Source organism: Sebastes umbrosus, chromosome 24 (assembly GCF_015220745.1).
Source record: "Sebastes umbrosus isolate fSebUmb1 chromosome 24, fSebUmb1.pri, whole genome shotgun sequence".
In the NCBI taxonomy this organism is placed as follows: Eukaryota; Metazoa; Chordata; class Actinopteri; order Perciformes; family Sebastidae; genus Sebastes; species Sebastes umbrosus.
Genome location: NC_051292.1, coordinates 3,076,129 through 3,092,909, shown reverse-complemented (window position 1 = coordinate 3,092,909; position 16,781 = coordinate 3,076,129). Strand labels below are relative to the sequence as shown.

The window sequence follows — 16,781 nt, the reverse complement described above, 5'->3', positions numbered from 1 at the left end:
TCTCTTCGTTATGTCTTGGAGCCTGCTCCCCCATCTCTCGCCATGCCCGCCTCTCAACGCTCCCTGCTGCCGCCGCTGCTGCTGCTCTTTCTGCCGTCGTTGCTTGTGATTTGGTGCCTGGATGTGGCGGTGGGAGCAGCGGAGGAGGGCGGCGGCCTGCCCTCCTCCTCACCCGGGGACAATGGAGACCCATCAGCCTCCGAACCGACCAGCACCTCGGCTCTGATAGAAGGTAAACAAACAGAGAAAGGAGTTCTCCATCGCTCATGCATTGTTAGAGAATATGGAAATGAGCTGCAACACAGGAAACAGTGTGACTCATATAACTGAGTCAGGTAGCAGTGCTGTGCATTTCATCTTTTTATTTATTGTATGTCTATAAATACACAAAAAATTTACATACTATACTATGACTTTTTAAAGTTGTTTTTTTAACATATATACTATGACTTTTTTATGATTTTTTTTTACATACTATACTATGACTTTTTCTTTTTTACATATTATACTATGACTTTTTAATGTTTTTTTTACATACTATACTATGACTTTTTTATGTTTTTTTTACATACTATACTATGACTTTTTCTTTTTTACATATTATACTATGACTTTTTAATGTTTTTTTTACATACTATACTATGACTTTTTTATGTTTTTTTTACAATCATACTATGACTTTTTTATGGGTTTTTTTTACATACTATACTATGACTTTTACGATTTCTTTTACATACTATTTTATGACTTATAATTTTTTTTTACATACTATACTATGACTTTTTATGATTTCTTTCGACATACTATTCTATGACTTTTTATGATTTTTTTCGACTATTTTTTTACGGTATACTATAACTTTTTATGACATACTATACCATGGCATTTTATGATATACTATGGCTTTTTCTAGACTACTACAACTATGTAGGCAATTGGAGAAAAACTTGGGGCTCCTATGTTATTAAAGTAAAGGCCGTCTTAATTAACACTATCCTAAATAACAGGCAATTTCTATTGATAAACTATTGGATGTAATTCACAGGCAGATTTAATGGTTTAATCATTTTTGTGACGACCTTTCTTTAGCGGCATTGCTTCGTTTGCTTCAGTTTTATGTGATTTGTGTGAGGCAAATGATGTCTAAATACATTTTAAATTGTGCAAAAATTTCACATTTCATTCAATTTTACACCTTTAATTTATTTGAGTGGCAAAATAATGAAGACGCTATTTGATCAGCTATTTCTATTGATAAACTATTGGATGGAGTTCCCAGGCAGTCTGGCCAACAGGCTAATAGGATTACGATGTATAATGTGGAGGTTTGGGGGATTAGGGGTTTTATCTTTTTGGCCTGAGCAGGTGATGCATTAATGGGGAGCATGGTAATCCTACGCTGCTCTGCTGATACAGTACCTGAGCCTGCGCTCATTGAAGGCCTCTGTTTACAACTGGTCTGGGACTGGATGGTGGCTTTACATACTGTAAAAAACAAAGTACACTTTAATGCTTTCTAGGAACTCCAGCGGCCATGTTAGTGTCAGATTTATTCAATTTAATTAATCAAATGTCAAATCATAACAGAAGTTATCTCAAGATGCTTTTCATAGCAGGTCTAGACAGGTCTAGTACTCTATAATTTAGAGACCCAACAAGAGATCCCCCATAAGCAAGCATTCTCATGTGAGTGGCAAGAAAAAACAGTCACTCAACAACAGCGCGATATTGAAAATTAGGAAGTTGCTAAATGCTCCTGAGACTGAGTGCATATGTATGTGTTTGAAGAGAAGAAACATCGAACGTGGCTCTTGGTTTTGATGTATTTTTCATTCTCCCATCGTCTCAGCTGTGCCTGCCTCATCACTTTTTCATGGTGAGAGAAAGGTTACTGAGGACTGCTGAGAGGAAGTGGTTGACATGCAGAGTAACATGTATCACCACAAAGAAATACTTGGATTTCTCTCTAGCAACCAAACTATAAATACAACTGTTAGCTCAAAACACTGTGTCATTCTCTCTCCAGAGCCCCAGTTTGCCCTGAAGGTCCTGGTGAGGGACCTGGTGACCCGTCAGGCGCTGCCGGGTGCTTCAGTGGACGTTTACGTCAACCACACCCTGAAGAGCTCTGCCCGAACAGGGGAGAGAGGAGAGGTTCTGCTCTGGGTCGCTTACAGCCCAGGCCTCAGTCTGACTCTGCTGGGCAACATGGAGGGCTACGTGCCCAGCGCACTGCCCTGGAGCACCACGAAGAGGCCGAGTGAGTAACACCCACAATAACTGTTTAAACCTTTGGCTATCCAGGAAAGACTGACATTGTCCCCACTTTTTACACAATAATAGTTTACTCTCTGACACAGATTTTGGTTTTTAACTCTGCTGAAATGCTGAACACTGCATCCTGACCAGCTCCAGGGTCACAGCTGACCCTGACCTCCCCTCGAAGGGACGCAGGGATTATCCAACACGGATCGATCGGAGCATAAAAAAACAAGCATTTAGCAGATACTCAATTGAAAAGGCAACGTTTTGCTCGAGGACGCATCTCTCTATTTTAGCTATGTAAATATTATGATGTGGGAGTCTGTTAAAAGGTATAAAAATGCTATAACGGAGGGAAACTCAAGCAGGCTCGTGCTTTACAATAGGCTGTTATTATTCACACAACTGCATTATTCATGGTCATTACAGATTAATGAAGTGTCTGCGACAACATACAACTTGTCACTGAGGTTTGTTCATGATGAAGCAGTTTATGTTCCCGGCGTACAGTCAAGTGTAACCGAACGCCGTCATTTTATTGATCGTCTCTACAGCAGCGTGTAGAGTCGAGGGGGAAACATATCCCTGCCTCAGCAAACTGTCTTTGTCCTGCACCCAATCAAATGCAGAGGGGGGTGGGGGCTCTTTAGCCACACTGGTCTCATGTTTGTGTAAAAAAGAAAAAAGAAAAGGGGGCCTGGGTCTTACTCTTTTGTCTGTGGTCCCACTTCCTCTTCCTGCTCTGTATCGGACAGAAGCAGGGAGGCGGTGTTTTAAAGCAGAGGAGGAGCAGGTGTTATGAAGGATGATGAAAGAGTGTCATCTGTCGAGACCCGCTCCGCTCTGCATTATCACAGGCGCCTCCCTTTTGTGCTGCCGAGCCACACAGCTGAACCCTAAAAAGGATGGATGGTTGAGGTGGTATTGCCACCTGCTGGTGGTATTACAGGTCTACACGTCACCATAAACGCATTGTGTTGTGTCCAAAAAAATCTCTCCTCACTTATCTCGTTACATAATAAAATCCCTTATAAAGTATATATAATATTTATAAGTAAATGTAAGTAGTTCTTTTTAATTACATCTGTCTTTTCTCAAAGGATTATCTATTAGCCACTTTTGTTCTCCATCACTTCTATAATGGTGACTTTTTCATAGTATATTTTCTTTTTTAAAGGCATAGTATAGTATGTAAATTAAAAAAGTCATAGTATAGTACTGTATGTCAAAAAAATCATAGTATAGTATGCAATTTGTTTTTAAAAATAAAGGCATAGTATAGTATGTCAAAAAAATATAGTATAGTAAAAAGTATAGTATATACTTTTTTAAATAAAAAAGCATAGTATAGCATGTACATTTTGTTTAAAAAATTCATAGTATAGTATGTCATAAAAAATGTAAAAAAAAAAGTCATAGTATGTAAAGAAAATGTTAAAGTCATAATATAGCATGTAAATTTAAAAAAGGCATAATATAGTATGTAATTTAAAAAAGTCATAGTATAATATGTAAATTAAAAAAAACAGCATAGTACAGTATGATTTTTTTAAGTTGTAGTATAGTATGTCAAAAAATGAAAGAAGTCATAATAAAGAAATCCATAAAAAATGTCATATGAAAGTCAAAGTATAATATGTCATAAAAAAAGTCATAATAAAGTATGTCATTAAAAATTGTCATAATAATAATAATAATAAGTCATAATATAATTTTGTTTGTCTCTGTGCAGTTTTCTCTGCTGTGACGTTGCTGCTGCTGCCTCACAGTCAGGGCAACATCTGGCTGTTTGAAGACTCAGTACTCATCACAGGGAAGTTACCTGGTAGGTTTACACACTTTTTACAGGTCAGAAACAACTCACCTTCATCTCAATGAGCAAATCACAACTTTATCTGGTAGAAGAATACACATTTGAGTCAGTTAACTGAGCTAAACGTGACAGCTTTAACCAGTTTATCTGGATAGTTTTTAAGTTTTCTATTTAAACATACTGCATTATGTGTCCAGATTTACACTAATCATATGCCATCTTGCTTTTACAGACCGCTCATCCCAACCCAAGATTAAGTTCCCCAAGAACCTGCTCACGATGTCTGATAAGAGCAACGTCTCCTCTGTGACAGCGTACCTGACCGTACCACAGCACCACCTGGCGAAGGACTGCGTCAACTGCACGCCAGGCATCATCAGCAAAAAATCATGTGAGCATTAAATAAGCCCTCATTAATGTTTAAAGCAGACAACTACAAACAATTTAAATTCACTTTACCATTTAAATGTCTGATTTTGACTCCTCGTCGTGTCTGCAGTTTTCAGAAGCATCGAGCTGAAGGCGGTGGCGGCCGTCAACATCCTGCTGTACTCTGGTGGTGAGGAGCTCCAGGTCCGAGGGCCCATTCAAATCAGCCTCCCCCTGGGACACGACACGCACCTCAGGGCCTCTGATACGGTGCCAGCCTGGGCCTTTAACCTGAAGACAGGTAGGAATAACACATTACAGAGCAGGAACTGAATTGCATTACAAAATATGATGCTTAACACAAGAAAAACACATACAATTATTCATTCTGTGATGAACAACACCAACAGGAGCCTGGGAGAATCAGGGTCTGGGAATAGTGAAAAGAGTTGGTCATGAGCTGGTTTGGACCTACACCGCTTCCCATCTGGGCTACTGGATCGCCGCCTCCCTTCCCTCATCAAACGGTACGACTACCTTCAGTAACTCATGGAAATTAGCATGGAAAATGTTGTATTGGTTAATGTTTCAAGTCTGTAATCTATAAATTTGACCATTTAGATTACCTGGGATATGGAAGCTCCATTGATTTCTTATCATACCACACCTACCTGTTGGTGGGAATACTGGGAGCAACGCTGGCTGTAGTGATTGCATTTCTGTGCTTGATGCTATGTCACTGCGGGTAAGAAACCTACTCAGACATGTCATCAGTCAGGTTTAATTTAAGCGACCCTATGAAACTGAAGTCCATCTTGATTATATTCTGTTTCTCCCATACAGGAGCAGTTCTTATCGGGAGCCCAGGAGGAGAAGGAGAGCGCGCTTTTCCAAACTCACAGTGGTGAAAAAAGACCAAACCACCTCTACCCACATGGAAGAAGGTATGTTGTTCCGCTCTGGCGACAACAGCCTGGCTTCCTGCAGCGTCCAGTGTGACCCCTCGTCCACGCCGAGGCACAAAGCCAACTACAACATCTACGTGGAGGATCCAGGGGGTCGCCCGGGGGCTCCTCTCTACGAGAACATCGCTCTGGATCGGATCAAAGGCTCCCAGGCGGCGTCTCACTACATCAACAGTGAAGAGATGGCTCGGCTTCGGGAGAAGTCGGAGCAGAACAACATGAACTCTGACAACTTCTTTCCAGACAAGCTGGTTCATCTTTACAACCAGCCAGTGGCGATTATTCAGGCGCCGGAGCTTTTCGGTGCTCAGGATCTGTCAGGATGCAAGTCTTCTACTTTCCCCCGCAATGGAGGTGAGTATGACGCTCACTCAGAGGCGTCAAATAACGACAGCTACACCCAGACACTACCCAAAGTCTCTCACCACCACTCCCAAGGTGGGAGCATGCCACAGCAGAGCAGCCAGGACGAGCCCCAGCCTCTGGAGACTCCTCCTCCAGGTCAAGGCCCCAACGCCGTCATGTGGGGACGCTACAGTAACCTCCTGGAGTCCTCCGTCTCTGTGCCGGGGACTCTTAATGAAGCGGCTGGTATGGAGGCCTTCGGCAGTGGGCATGGTGTACCCAGCGAGCTGCAGGGGATTTCAGAGCGTACTCTGCTGGAGCTGACTCGCGGTAAATCTCAAGCCAGGGCCTGGTTCGTCTCCTTAGACGGGAAGCCGGCCGCCCAGGTCCGCCACTCCATTATCGAGCTCCATGGCCGCCGCCGCCCGCAGAGCAGCAACGACACCAGCCTAGACTCAGGCGTGGACATGAACGAGCCCCAGCAGAACATCCGTGACACGGAGCGGGACAGGCGATCCATCAGGGCCTCGTCTCTGCCGCACCACAGCCGAGCGGGGCGTTACAGCGAAGAGCAGGACCTGAGCAGCAGCGAGAGTGGCACGACAGCCACCTGCACGCCAGAGGACCCGTCCCTGAGGAATATTTTAGATGGGAGCAGCGGGGCTATTCCCAACATTCCCGAAGAGCGGGACGGGATGGATACATCCAGCGCTCAGGAGGACAGCGAGTCCAGAGCTACGCCGCCTCCACGGCGCCTCAGGAAGGTGAGGGAGAAGGGGAAGACGGAAAAGAGGAGTGCTAAGCATGTCCGCGAGGGGAGACCTCTGACCAAGCGAAGTTAGAGCATCAAGTTCATTAGCGCTTAATTTAAATGTCCCATTAACCCACATTGAGCTATTTCCATCACATCAGTGCTGAGTCATCGAAATTAGTTTGTACCACTTCGCAGGCATCGTTGTTGTTGAGTTATGTGATTGTACAACTTTGCCAAAGAATGCATAGCTCAAGAAATAAAGCAGGATTTATGTCACGTTGAAGCACCACGTAGCTGCTGTTAGACAAGTCTGTGCACCATGTTCGGATCTGAACATCACCAGCGACATTCTTCACAGCAAAATGTCCGTGAGAACACGATATCCCATAATCCCCAGTACTGGCATTATAGAGGGTGCCTTCTTACTGCCTGTAATCATTGAATATGATCACAGTATTTGTCTAGATTTAGTAAAATCCGGTGAGTTTGCAGGACGGACACAGATACAGGTCTATGTGTAGTGCACTTATCCTCACCGTAAATGCCTGCTGTAAATTAAATAAGATAGAGAAGCTTTCCCGGTTTGCAGAACTGACATCTTGTTTGGATCATTCTGCCTCATTTTTACTTAAAAAAAGACACTCTGGGGTTCACAGTTACATCATTATTGGATTATCTGTCAGACAAATTCATGCGCCTGTCACCGACTCCAGTGGATTTTGGAGTAAAAAACACTTATGTACAGTAAAGCTAAGCTGCCATTTTGAAGTTATCACACCTGATATTCAAGGTTTTAAGCCTACAATTATGTTAGAATGCATGAAAATGAATGTTTCCTTTGCGTTTTACTGTAGAGATAACTTTTTACGTCACCGTAGCTGTTGGATTACTTGGAGACTGAATGGTTTATTTCATTGTCTGGTCTTGGAAGGAGACTCAGTGTTGTGCTGCCAACTCTAACTACTGTAATAACAATAATAGGACTTCTACACGATGATCACGATGTAAGAATCACACCGAAATATCCAGAAGGCCAGTAAATACTATTTATTTACAATAATACTATTTGAAACCGTGGGACGATTCAGATTGCCTGTCTAACTGGTTGGAAAGATGCTGTTACAATTAGATAAATATGAACAATTTGCAGTTTAGCCCCACAAGTTATGTTAATTATTTTCATTTTTTAATAACATACAGTATTATCCTTTGTAATTAGACAACATTAATCCGGTGCCTTGGAGTTTTGCTTTCACAAACCTCTTAATACTTTGACAAAAATATATTTACTTCCTGACCATGGTATTACTTTTCAAAGAAAGAAAGATAGTTCTGAACTGATTTTTCAATTAAAATTTTAAAAATTAAATTTTGTAGGGCTGTAACTAACGATTATTTTCATTGTTGAATAATCTGTTCATTATTTTCTCGATTAATCGATTAGTTGTTCGGTCTATAAAATGTCAGAAAATGTTGATAAAATGTCAAGATGACGTCCTCAAATGTCTGGATTTGTCCACAACTCAAAGATATTCAGTTTACTGTCATAGAGGAGGAAAGAAACCAGAAAATATTATATTTGTTTGCTTAAAAAATTATTCAAATTGATTAAACGATTATCAAAATAGCAGGGGATTCATTTAATAGTTGACAACTAATCGATTAATTTATTGTTGCAGCTGTAAAATGTTGTAGACATGAATCCTACTGACTTTGGTGATCCTTTTTCCTCTAAATGTTTCAACAACTATTGGATGGATTCATGTTTGCTAATCCCTAAACTTCGCATCTACCACCATCAGCAGATCAAACATTTCAATACTTTAACTTTTGGTCTTTCAACAAATATATCTACAGAAGGTATGCCTGTCTTTCACATCTGTCCTCTTCTAACTGACATGGCAGCTTTTGTCTCCAGTCAAATAAAGCACACTACACTTTAGACACCCTGCAAATTTAGAGAGTGTAAATACTACAACACCAATGGCAACAGTACGACACTGATCACTGACATCACTGGCCATCCAGTTTGGCAAAACATTCACCACGAATACCACAAAGCGGTTTTACTAGCAATATTTACCATAAATTAAAATTTTGCAGCAACATTTTTGCCATATTTAGTCTTCCGTCATATTGTAAATTTTTCCCTCATGAGTTCACTTTGTATGTATAAGGCTACATTCATGTCTTCTTTTGTATGTATATAGTAAAGCAACATTTTATGTATTACGTGGCTGTGATTTAACTTCTTTTGTGCTGTTTTTCTTTCATCTAGAAGTCTGAGAGGTGCTGAAAGGTTTTATAGGAGATATGTTACTGATATTAATCTTTTTTAAGGTTAGTCTAAAGAGCGAGTCTTTGAAAAGGGAGTGTACAACAAGCCTGAGCTTTTGTCATTTTAAATGTAGCAACAAGTTGAGCACTTAATCATTCGGTATGCTTACAAATGAACATACTTTCTCCTGCTAGTCATCAGCTTGAATACACAGCTTACACTGCAACACTCAAACCTACTGCCACTCCCGTTTTAAAGTGACTCTGAATGTATTCGTATTGATTTTAATGTGTTTCTATAGTGTGCTCCTCTTGTGTCTAGACATTGATCCTCATGGGCTTTTGTTTCCTCCAAAATGGGCACCTCTTGTGTTTACCTCTGTGGTGATGGTAGTGTTATTAGTCTTGCCTTTTTGTGCACTCAATTAATAAACTTACTTGATACCAATTATTGTTCAGAGGCTTTTTTTCATTGTTTTTAAGTATATATTTGATTTCGGGCTGTTAATGAACATTTTTTATCCATTCAAAATGTACCTTGAAGGGAGATTTGTCAAGTATTTAATACTCTTATCAACATGGGAGTGGACAAATATGCTGCTTTATGCAAATGTACTGTATATACTTATTATTGGAAATCAATTAACAACACAAAACAATGACAAATGTTGTCCAGAAACCCTCAAATGTATGGCATTTAGCATAAAAAATATGCTCAAATCAGAACATGGCAAACTGCAGCCCCACAGGCAACAACAGCTGTCAGTGTGTCAGTGTGCTGACTGGACTATGACATGCCCCAAACTGCATGTGATTATCATAAAGTGGGCATGTCTAAATAAAGGGTTACATGTGTTTACTTATTGATCTCTTCAACTGCTTCAACAGTAAAGTTCAAGTGTTGCAGTGTGTTTATTCCCGTCATTCTGAGCTCTGAAATGAGCCTATTGTTTGCATCGTTAATGGTTACCGTGCCTCCTGTCCTTTTGGGTTGCAGTCTAGCTCGTCGAGCAGGAAAAGCCACAGTAGCGGTGTGGTCTGACTCGAGTCGACGCAAACCTACAAAAAGGTTCAGCTGTGGCTGCTCTCTGATTTGTGTCGCTGAAGCACACCTGTTGGGTGAAGCTGGGCTGTGTTTTGTCCTTGTCTTTTCTGAGGAACGTGAATCAGATTTATGTCGGTGATTAAAAGAAGAGCTTTCAGGAGTTCGTTTTCTCGTCACAGTGTCTGTAGCTACGCACAAGCCTTGAAACCTGTCAGTTAATAACCTCGGTGGGGTGTTTAAAGTGACTGAAGAGCCTGTTAGAACCTCTAAACTAAGAGAACCGTGTGAAGGAATGACTTTAGTGTTCCTGTCCCGCAGCGCCACTCCTGGAATAAACAGGTCCTTTAAGTTATTTTCAGGTCGTTTGGCAGAGTCACTGGAAAGGCAGGAGGCCGCCTGAGGGGACGTCTTCCTGTCACTAGTTCTCCAAGTCAAGGGGTTATAAATGACAAATCCATCCACAGGGCAGGAGTTGGACTTCCGCAGGATCCCGTCCACACAGTCGGTGTGGAACTGAAGCGTGTGAGGAGAGAGGAGGGGACTCGGTAAAGTTTTTTGCATTGCATTTGTTTAAATCATTATGATTTTATATTGTTATATGCTATAGTCTCAGCAGATTGGGTTCTGATATTAAGTAACTTGATTGTGTTGTGTTAGAAATACCAGTTATATTTTAATTTTCTCTGATTTAGTATTGCCCACTTTTTTCTTTTGGTATACTAAAACGCAATCTGTAATAATGTGATAAACTCTTTGGATCTGTTAATGATGTGATTTCATCACATTTACACTGACATTAAAGGGATAATTGTGTATTACCTACAGTAGGTGGCGGTCGGCACGCCCTCAGTTTAGAATATTTACACCATTTTGCTTTGCTGTCAGACAGCCCTTTCCGACAGGGAAGTGAAGCCGTTATCTATGCTCTCTTCAAAGCCACCAGACTCCATTCACAAAAACGGTAATTCTACCTCACAGAACACAAGAGATGCTGGTCCATCGCTGTCTCTATCGGTTAGTTTGGTGTGTTATTGTGGGACTTTGTTTAGTTCGGATTGACCAAAGTCACACAATAACACAAAAACTAACCGATCGAGGCAGCGGTAGACCAGAAACTCTTGTGTTCTTCGAGGTAAAATTACTGTTTTCAGGAGTCTGGTGGCTTTGAGGGGGCATAGATAACAGCTTTAGTTCCCCGTCGGAAGGGCTAATATAGCATTTTGCTGCTGCCTCCGTCCACAGCAGTACATTGCTCCCGTGCTGGCACTCCTGAATGTTTCTCCAAACTCCATCTACTGTAGGTAATACACTGACTATGGAGAAGTACCTCCTACAACCCCACTTCAAAAATCTATCCCTAAGACAAAGTAAGCACACAGTGAAAAGTTTTACCTTGTGATGGCAGGGCAGAGTCCGGACACGTTGGCCAAGGCTGAAATCCAGCAGACAGATCCGACACTGCTGTCCCACATCCAGGAGCCGAGACCCCAATCTCACCTTAACCGTAGGTAGACACCCCAACACATTCTCAGGTAGAGGGTCTGCAGCTACACGGATGATGCTGAGGAGCGAGATGGGAAAGAGTGAGCAAACATTTGCCTATTATTGGTAAGTAGCAATAGAAATGTTTTGTACATTTCACAACAGCACCATTTTGCTACCACCCTCAGGAATCCATCAGTGTTTAGAGCGAATCTGTCCATCTTCATCAACCAAAGGTAAAATACATTTTCTGGATGTATTCAATAGCTCACCTGTCATCTGCTGGCTGATAGGTTGCTCCCCTTGGTTCATCACTGAGGTCATCGGCCACAAGATGCCACTTTTCTCTCCTTTTCTGTGTGAAGTTTAGTCAGAGTTTTTACTTTCTTCGGGTGGGTATTTATAAAGTTCATAAAATTTCTTGGAAATAAGTCATTCAGCATGAAAAAAACTTTAAAAAACAACTAATCGACTAAAGAAATCAAAGAAATCTGAATCATTCTTTTTTGATCAAGTTTTTTGTAATACTTAAAGCCTGAGGAGGGAGATGATGCAGTGCAAGTATTATTGCAAAGCTGAATCAAAATATCTTACTGTTCGTGAAGCAAATGGATGGTGTGGGTGGCAGGCCTTCTTTGAGCAGCCCTCGCATAGATAGAAATAACTGCAGACCGTGCATCTGAAAAGACACATAATCTAAACTCAGTTTAAATTAAAAAAAAAAAAAAACTAGATATAACTGTGATTGAAATTATACAATGTAGACGAACAGACTGCCACTTGCTTACTTGAAACATCTGCCGGTGACAGGGCAGACGCGGCAGCTGTGACAGAGAACTCCCAGGTGTCTGTCTGGCTTCTCTCTCTCAGCGGCCGTGAAGAGCTTTGCTGCATTTTTCACCTGCTCCTGGAGTAATTTCAAAGAGCTGAAGTCCTCCCGGCACAGAGGGCACTTCACCGTTTCTTCCTGGTCTGACTGTTTCTGGTGATCCGCCCACACCTTCATGCAAGAGATGTGGACATTATTGCCACAACCGAACCTGGCAGAGACAAGGACGGCACGTAAGAGTGCAGAAAATCTGTCTGCACAATGCTGCATTTTCCACATCATTTCTTTGTGTTTGAATTAAATGTCCTTTCCTGTGAATATCAGGAGATTTTAATCTAATTTTACAACATCCGAAAATCTGTGCTGGTGGTTTCCGCTAAGCATGCTGTATGTCAACAGCTGTAAGTGCTGTATTGGGACTGATAATGATTTATGGGGTCATGTTCTGGCCAGTAGTGCAACAAAAGTTGACTACAACTTCTTACATCATCCTGGAACATGACTCTGCTGAAACAATAACAGTGTGAAGCCAAAGCCGCCTACACACCTGCAGTAAGATACAGGCAGATTTTTCTCCAGCAGCTCTTCTTGACAGATAGGACACACATCCTGGGCTTGGATCGCTTTCCGGCAGACACTTCCAGCCTCCTGGCCGGTGATGGGTTGGCTCGGGGTCCCAGAAGCAGCAGGGGGATCCTTTTCCGTCCGGTGGTCTTTGGTTTGGTGTAAACCGTGGAGCACCTCCAAGATCTGTCTCTCCACAAGTCCATGCTGAAATGAATCTAGAGCAGAGTTATTTTTAACACCGTATGTCAACAGCAGCACATGTACAGGTCAGTTCCATCAAACTGCCTACAAACAGCAAATGTTTTAAACATGAAATAAGCGCACAGCATAAAATAGTTTTAATTTAATTCTCGTCTATTAAATCAGCATTGTGATATCCATATAAGTCAGGTTTAGAAGGAATTGTTAAATGTTAGGTGTCCTTTCATTTTTTTCAATAATTTTGTGTGTCACAAACCAAATAAAACTTTTTTAACAAAGTAACTGACTTGAAAGGTACAGTATGCAATTAGTGTACAAAAATAATAATTAAAACAACTTACATTCATGTTCTGTGGGTAGTCTGAATTTCCGCAGTAAAACCCTGTAATGATAAAGATTAGATTCATTACAGTTACTAGTACACATATGATGAAAAATGAATATCACTGATACATACACACAAATTCAGTCATTAGTAGGTCTGTGGATATCGTTAGATTTTTTTTTAAATGATTGTTTTACAAAAATTTGCAAAAAATTAAAAGAAAATCCATGGTTTTCAATAATAAATACTGTAGTACACCCCAATATGTTGAATTTCTGAACTTAATTTTCACATCAACTACAACAAAGTTCAAGGATAAGTTTTCTTCTTTAACTGTTTTACATGCAACCCAGTCTTAAGGTTAAATAAAATGCCAGTGTTCACCTCACAATGCTGCTTATACATAGAAAATAAAAGGGACCTTGTGAAATATTATTGGCTAAAACCAACTGTTGTGTTATCTTCTTGTGTGTGTTATTGTTACCAGCAGATGTGTTTGCATGGCTCCTGCTCCCTGGTGAACACAGGGCAAGTACACGTATGTGGGTCACCCAAGCACACCTAAACAACACGAACAAAAGTGAAGTAAGGACACAAAACATGGCTTGTGGAGTTTGAGCAATAAGCATACTGATTCACAGGGTGATTCACCTTAAAGTTCCTGGCCCCTCCCTCCTCTCTGAGCAGAAATCCCGTTGGGCCGAAGGATTTCAGGAGAAATATAGTTGTGTTGAGGGCTTGATGTTGGTGGGAACTCACTGCATCGCTGACTGTGTTCCTCCAGGAAGTTCTCCTGAACATCCTGCCACTGTGGAATAAAGATATGCATGAATCATAATGTAGAGAGAGACAGATATATTAATAGATACTTTATTGATCCAAGGGACATTTAGGCATCCAGTTAAAGTTTAAAAAGAGAGATCAGTTATGTTGTCAAGGTTAGGTGATTTTCATTAGGTTTTAATTATATTTTAGTGTTGTTTTGTAGTGTTTACTTGTTGAGTTGTGTGTATTTGTATGAAGGCCTATAGGGATGGGTGTTGCAAGTTTGCTTAGGCTATAAACACAGTGTACTGTGCATAAGTCCATGATATATATTTGTATCTATAAAAAGACATGACATAACTATTATATTTTAATAATATTTACCCTTTCAAAACATATAAAACCTCCAGTCTCTGTTACCATTGTAAACCAATAATGATTGCTTACCATACAGTGTACATATTTACTGACTTTAAACAGTATATTGTTTCAAGGGACATTTAGGCATCCAGTAGCTTATAGGACCCAAATAAAACACCAATACACACAGGAATAAAGACTACAAACATAAGAATAAACACACAACAGTGAAGTGATAGCCACCAGAACTACTACAGAGAGCTGTCAATAGTATAGAGTATGCAAATCTACCCTGCAGTAATGGAAATAGGAAAAGACCTATTTTAAAACAAATTCTCAGGTCCATTCTTACCCAACCCGTCAGTCTCTAGATCTTCATCCACCTAAATTCCTCACTAGTAGAGGTCAATTTTCGATAAGATTTAGGGGAAGCAAATTATGGAGTAGCTTTTCACATCTATCAAAAACCTGTTCATCTGTCAAATGTTTCAAAAGTCGCTTAAAGGGTCATTTAATTGCTGTTTTGTAATTGCTTTTCCCCATGTTGTCCATGTATCTGTTTTTATGTTTTTTCTTTTTTCCCACTCACAATGTTGTTTGGTTACGATTGCCCAGAAGTCTTTATAGATATTTAAATCAATATCCTCCTCAAAAACACTAACCATACACTTCCACGCAACACACACATTTGTCTTTTTATATATTTACTGTATTGTTATTGTTGTTATTATATATATCTTGTCCTAATTGTTTGTTATCACTATTATATAGTCATATTATTTCTTTATATTAATCTTGTCTCTAGGTGGAGGCTTCAGATAAGCAGTGTTTTATTTTGCCTCTTCCTGCACTTTATATTATTCATTTATTTTGTATTTGTTATGTGTATAGTCTTAAATTGTGCAAAAATAAATAAACAAAACAAAATATTGTTGATATACATCTTAAAATATCTGTTTCAAGAGTCTGTTTCTCTTTATTTTCACCCCTACATTACAATTATAAAGTCATACAATCGTGTACTGTACGTGCAGAGCTATACTTGTACTTTGCTACTTAGCTTTTAGCAGAAACCAGGAAAACACATTTAGCTTTGTAGCTAACAGATACACACTGTTTGGGCAGGTAACTCTAGCTTGTTAGTCAAGACTGGTATGATATGATCATTTAATACTGAATATTACTGTAGCCTCCCTGCCTGGAAGTTGCTCTGACCTCCTTATTGTTTCTAACTTGAGTAGCTACCTGCTTGCTAGCAAACACTAATTAGACTAATTACAGACACCTTTGCACTACTTCCGGTTGCTGCAGCGTGTTTATTTATTTGAGGAAAACTAATAAAGTGACCTCCAGAGGTTTACACATCTCAAAAAGTACCTTTTATGTCAATAAATGTCTAAAAACCAGGCGCAACTCACCTTACTGAAGTTACTCTGCAGAGCCAGGTACCAAGAAGAACGCTGTGGCCATGGTAACCTGGCTGCTGTTGCCATGGAGCTTTAGGACCAGCAGAGGGCGCCGTTGCTAAGCAATAGAAACCCTCTTGCTGATTGGTCAGTTTTCTGCTTCCAGATTCACAGCAGTTATGTAGTGAAAATGATAATTTGTATATAACATATTGGGTATTTCTAATACATTTAACAGCCATACTGTAATCCTTTAGATCTGGGACTCTTTCTGGGAACTTGTTGACCTAATTTTATTTTTTTTATATAAGGGAGACCTGGCCAAGACGGTCAGCAGCAAGAACACAAAGTTGCAGACACAAATAGAGATAAAATACATTCACAAACACTAAAAGTACTCAAATTTGCATTAAAAGAGAACTATCTAAAGACAAATGGGGGGACAAAAATGAACTTTTCTGGAAGTCAGCTGGACAACAAGGGAAGCTAAAAACATTGGCATGCCATCGAGTCTGCTTCTAAAGCCTTCATTTAAGATTTAAAAATATTTAATGAGACCAGCTCCTTGATTTTTTAGGTCATTTTGGAGCAAATTCCAGGCTGAGGGTGCAAAATATGCAAAAGCCCTTTCCCCAATTTTTGTCCGAGCTTTTGGGAAAGAGAGCACAAAGAGGTCCTGTGAACACAGTGAATACTGTCCACAATTTGTTTTGCGTAATAAAAACACCTAAGTATTGTGGGAGCAGACCCAGAATCACCTTATATATAAGGATGTACCAATGGGAGAGCCTACGGGTTGCCAGTGCAGGCCATCCCACCCGAGAGTACAACTCACAGTCAGAGCTTTACAATTTGTGATGAACCTTAAGGATGATTATTAATAGTCTTTTTTTCTGCCCTGGGAATCATGAATATTCCCCATTTGTAATAGTATTTATGACTATAACAGCCATAGACACAAAAAATAATCACAAAAAAAACAAGCAAGACAGGTTGCGCTCTATGCAATACAGTGA

At 40.2% G+C, this 16,781-nt stretch overlaps 3 protein-coding genes across 3 annotated transcripts in view; 1 reads left to right on the top strand and 2 right to left on the bottom strand.

The window, feature by feature from the left end:
- The window catches only part of LOC119484008 (multidrug resistance-associated protein 4-like), a 221,378-nt gene that overhangs the window by 19,581 nt on the left and 185,016 nt on the right, over positions 1-16,781 (bottom strand). The gene's annotated exons all lie outside the window — the stretch shown is intronic.
- LOC119483509 (protein FAM171B) lies at positions 14-7,495 on the top strand. Its single transcript, XM_037761675.1, has 8 exons — positions 14-232; positions 2,027-2,260; positions 3,995-4,087; positions 4,308-4,466; positions 4,575-4,745; positions 4,855-4,971; positions 5,066-5,189; positions 5,288-7,495. Exons 1-8 carry the CDS (start codon positions 43-45, stop codon positions 6,594-6,596), a joined length of 2,397 nt encoding a protein of 798 aa, XP_037617603.1. The 5' UTR covers positions 14-42; the 3' UTR covers positions 6,597-7,495.
- On the bottom strand, positions 9,511-15,873 carry zswim2 (zinc finger, SWIM-type containing 2). Its single transcript, XM_037761707.1, has 10 exons — positions 15,778-15,873; positions 13,886-14,042; positions 13,719-13,795; positions 13,251-13,291; positions 12,689-12,923; positions 12,101-12,352; positions 11,907-11,991; positions 11,585-11,667; positions 11,223-11,391; positions 9,511-10,343 (listed from the first exon to the last, which is right to left on the bottom strand). The coding sequence occupies exons 2-10, from the start codon at positions 14,033-14,035 to the stop codon at positions 9,642-9,644; spliced, it is 1,794 nt and encodes a 597-aa protein (XP_037617635.1). The 5' UTR covers positions 14,036-14,042; positions 15,778-15,873; the 3' UTR covers positions 9,511-9,641.

Excerpts from the sequence above, each read along its gene's own strand:
- LOC119483509 (XM_037761675.1), top strand. The coding sequence starts at position 43 with ATGCCCGCCTCTCAACGCTCCCTGCTGCCGCCGCTGCTGCTGCTCTTT. Across the intron at positions 2,261-3,994 it reads GAGCACCACGAAGAGGCCGA|TTTTCTCTGCTGTGACGTTG; the intron begins GTGAGTAACACC and ends GTCTCTGTGCAG. Across the intron at positions 5,190-5,287 it reads TTGATGCTATGTCACTGCGG|GAGCAGTTCTTATCGGGAGC; the intron begins GTAAGAAACCTA and ends TCTCCCATACAG.
- zswim2 (XM_037761707.1), bottom strand. The coding sequence starts at position 14,035 with ATGTTCAGGAGAACTTCCTGGAGGAACACAGTCAGCGATGCAGTGAGT. Across the intron at positions 12,924-13,250 it reads ACTACCCACAGAACATGAAT|ATTCATTTCAGCATGGACTT; the intron begins GTAAGTTGTTTT and ends ACTCTGCTCTAG. Across the intron at positions 11,992-12,100 it reads GTCACCGGCAGATGTTTCAA|ATGCACGGTCTGCAGTTATT; the intron begins GTAAGCAAGTGG and ends GTGTCTTTTCAG.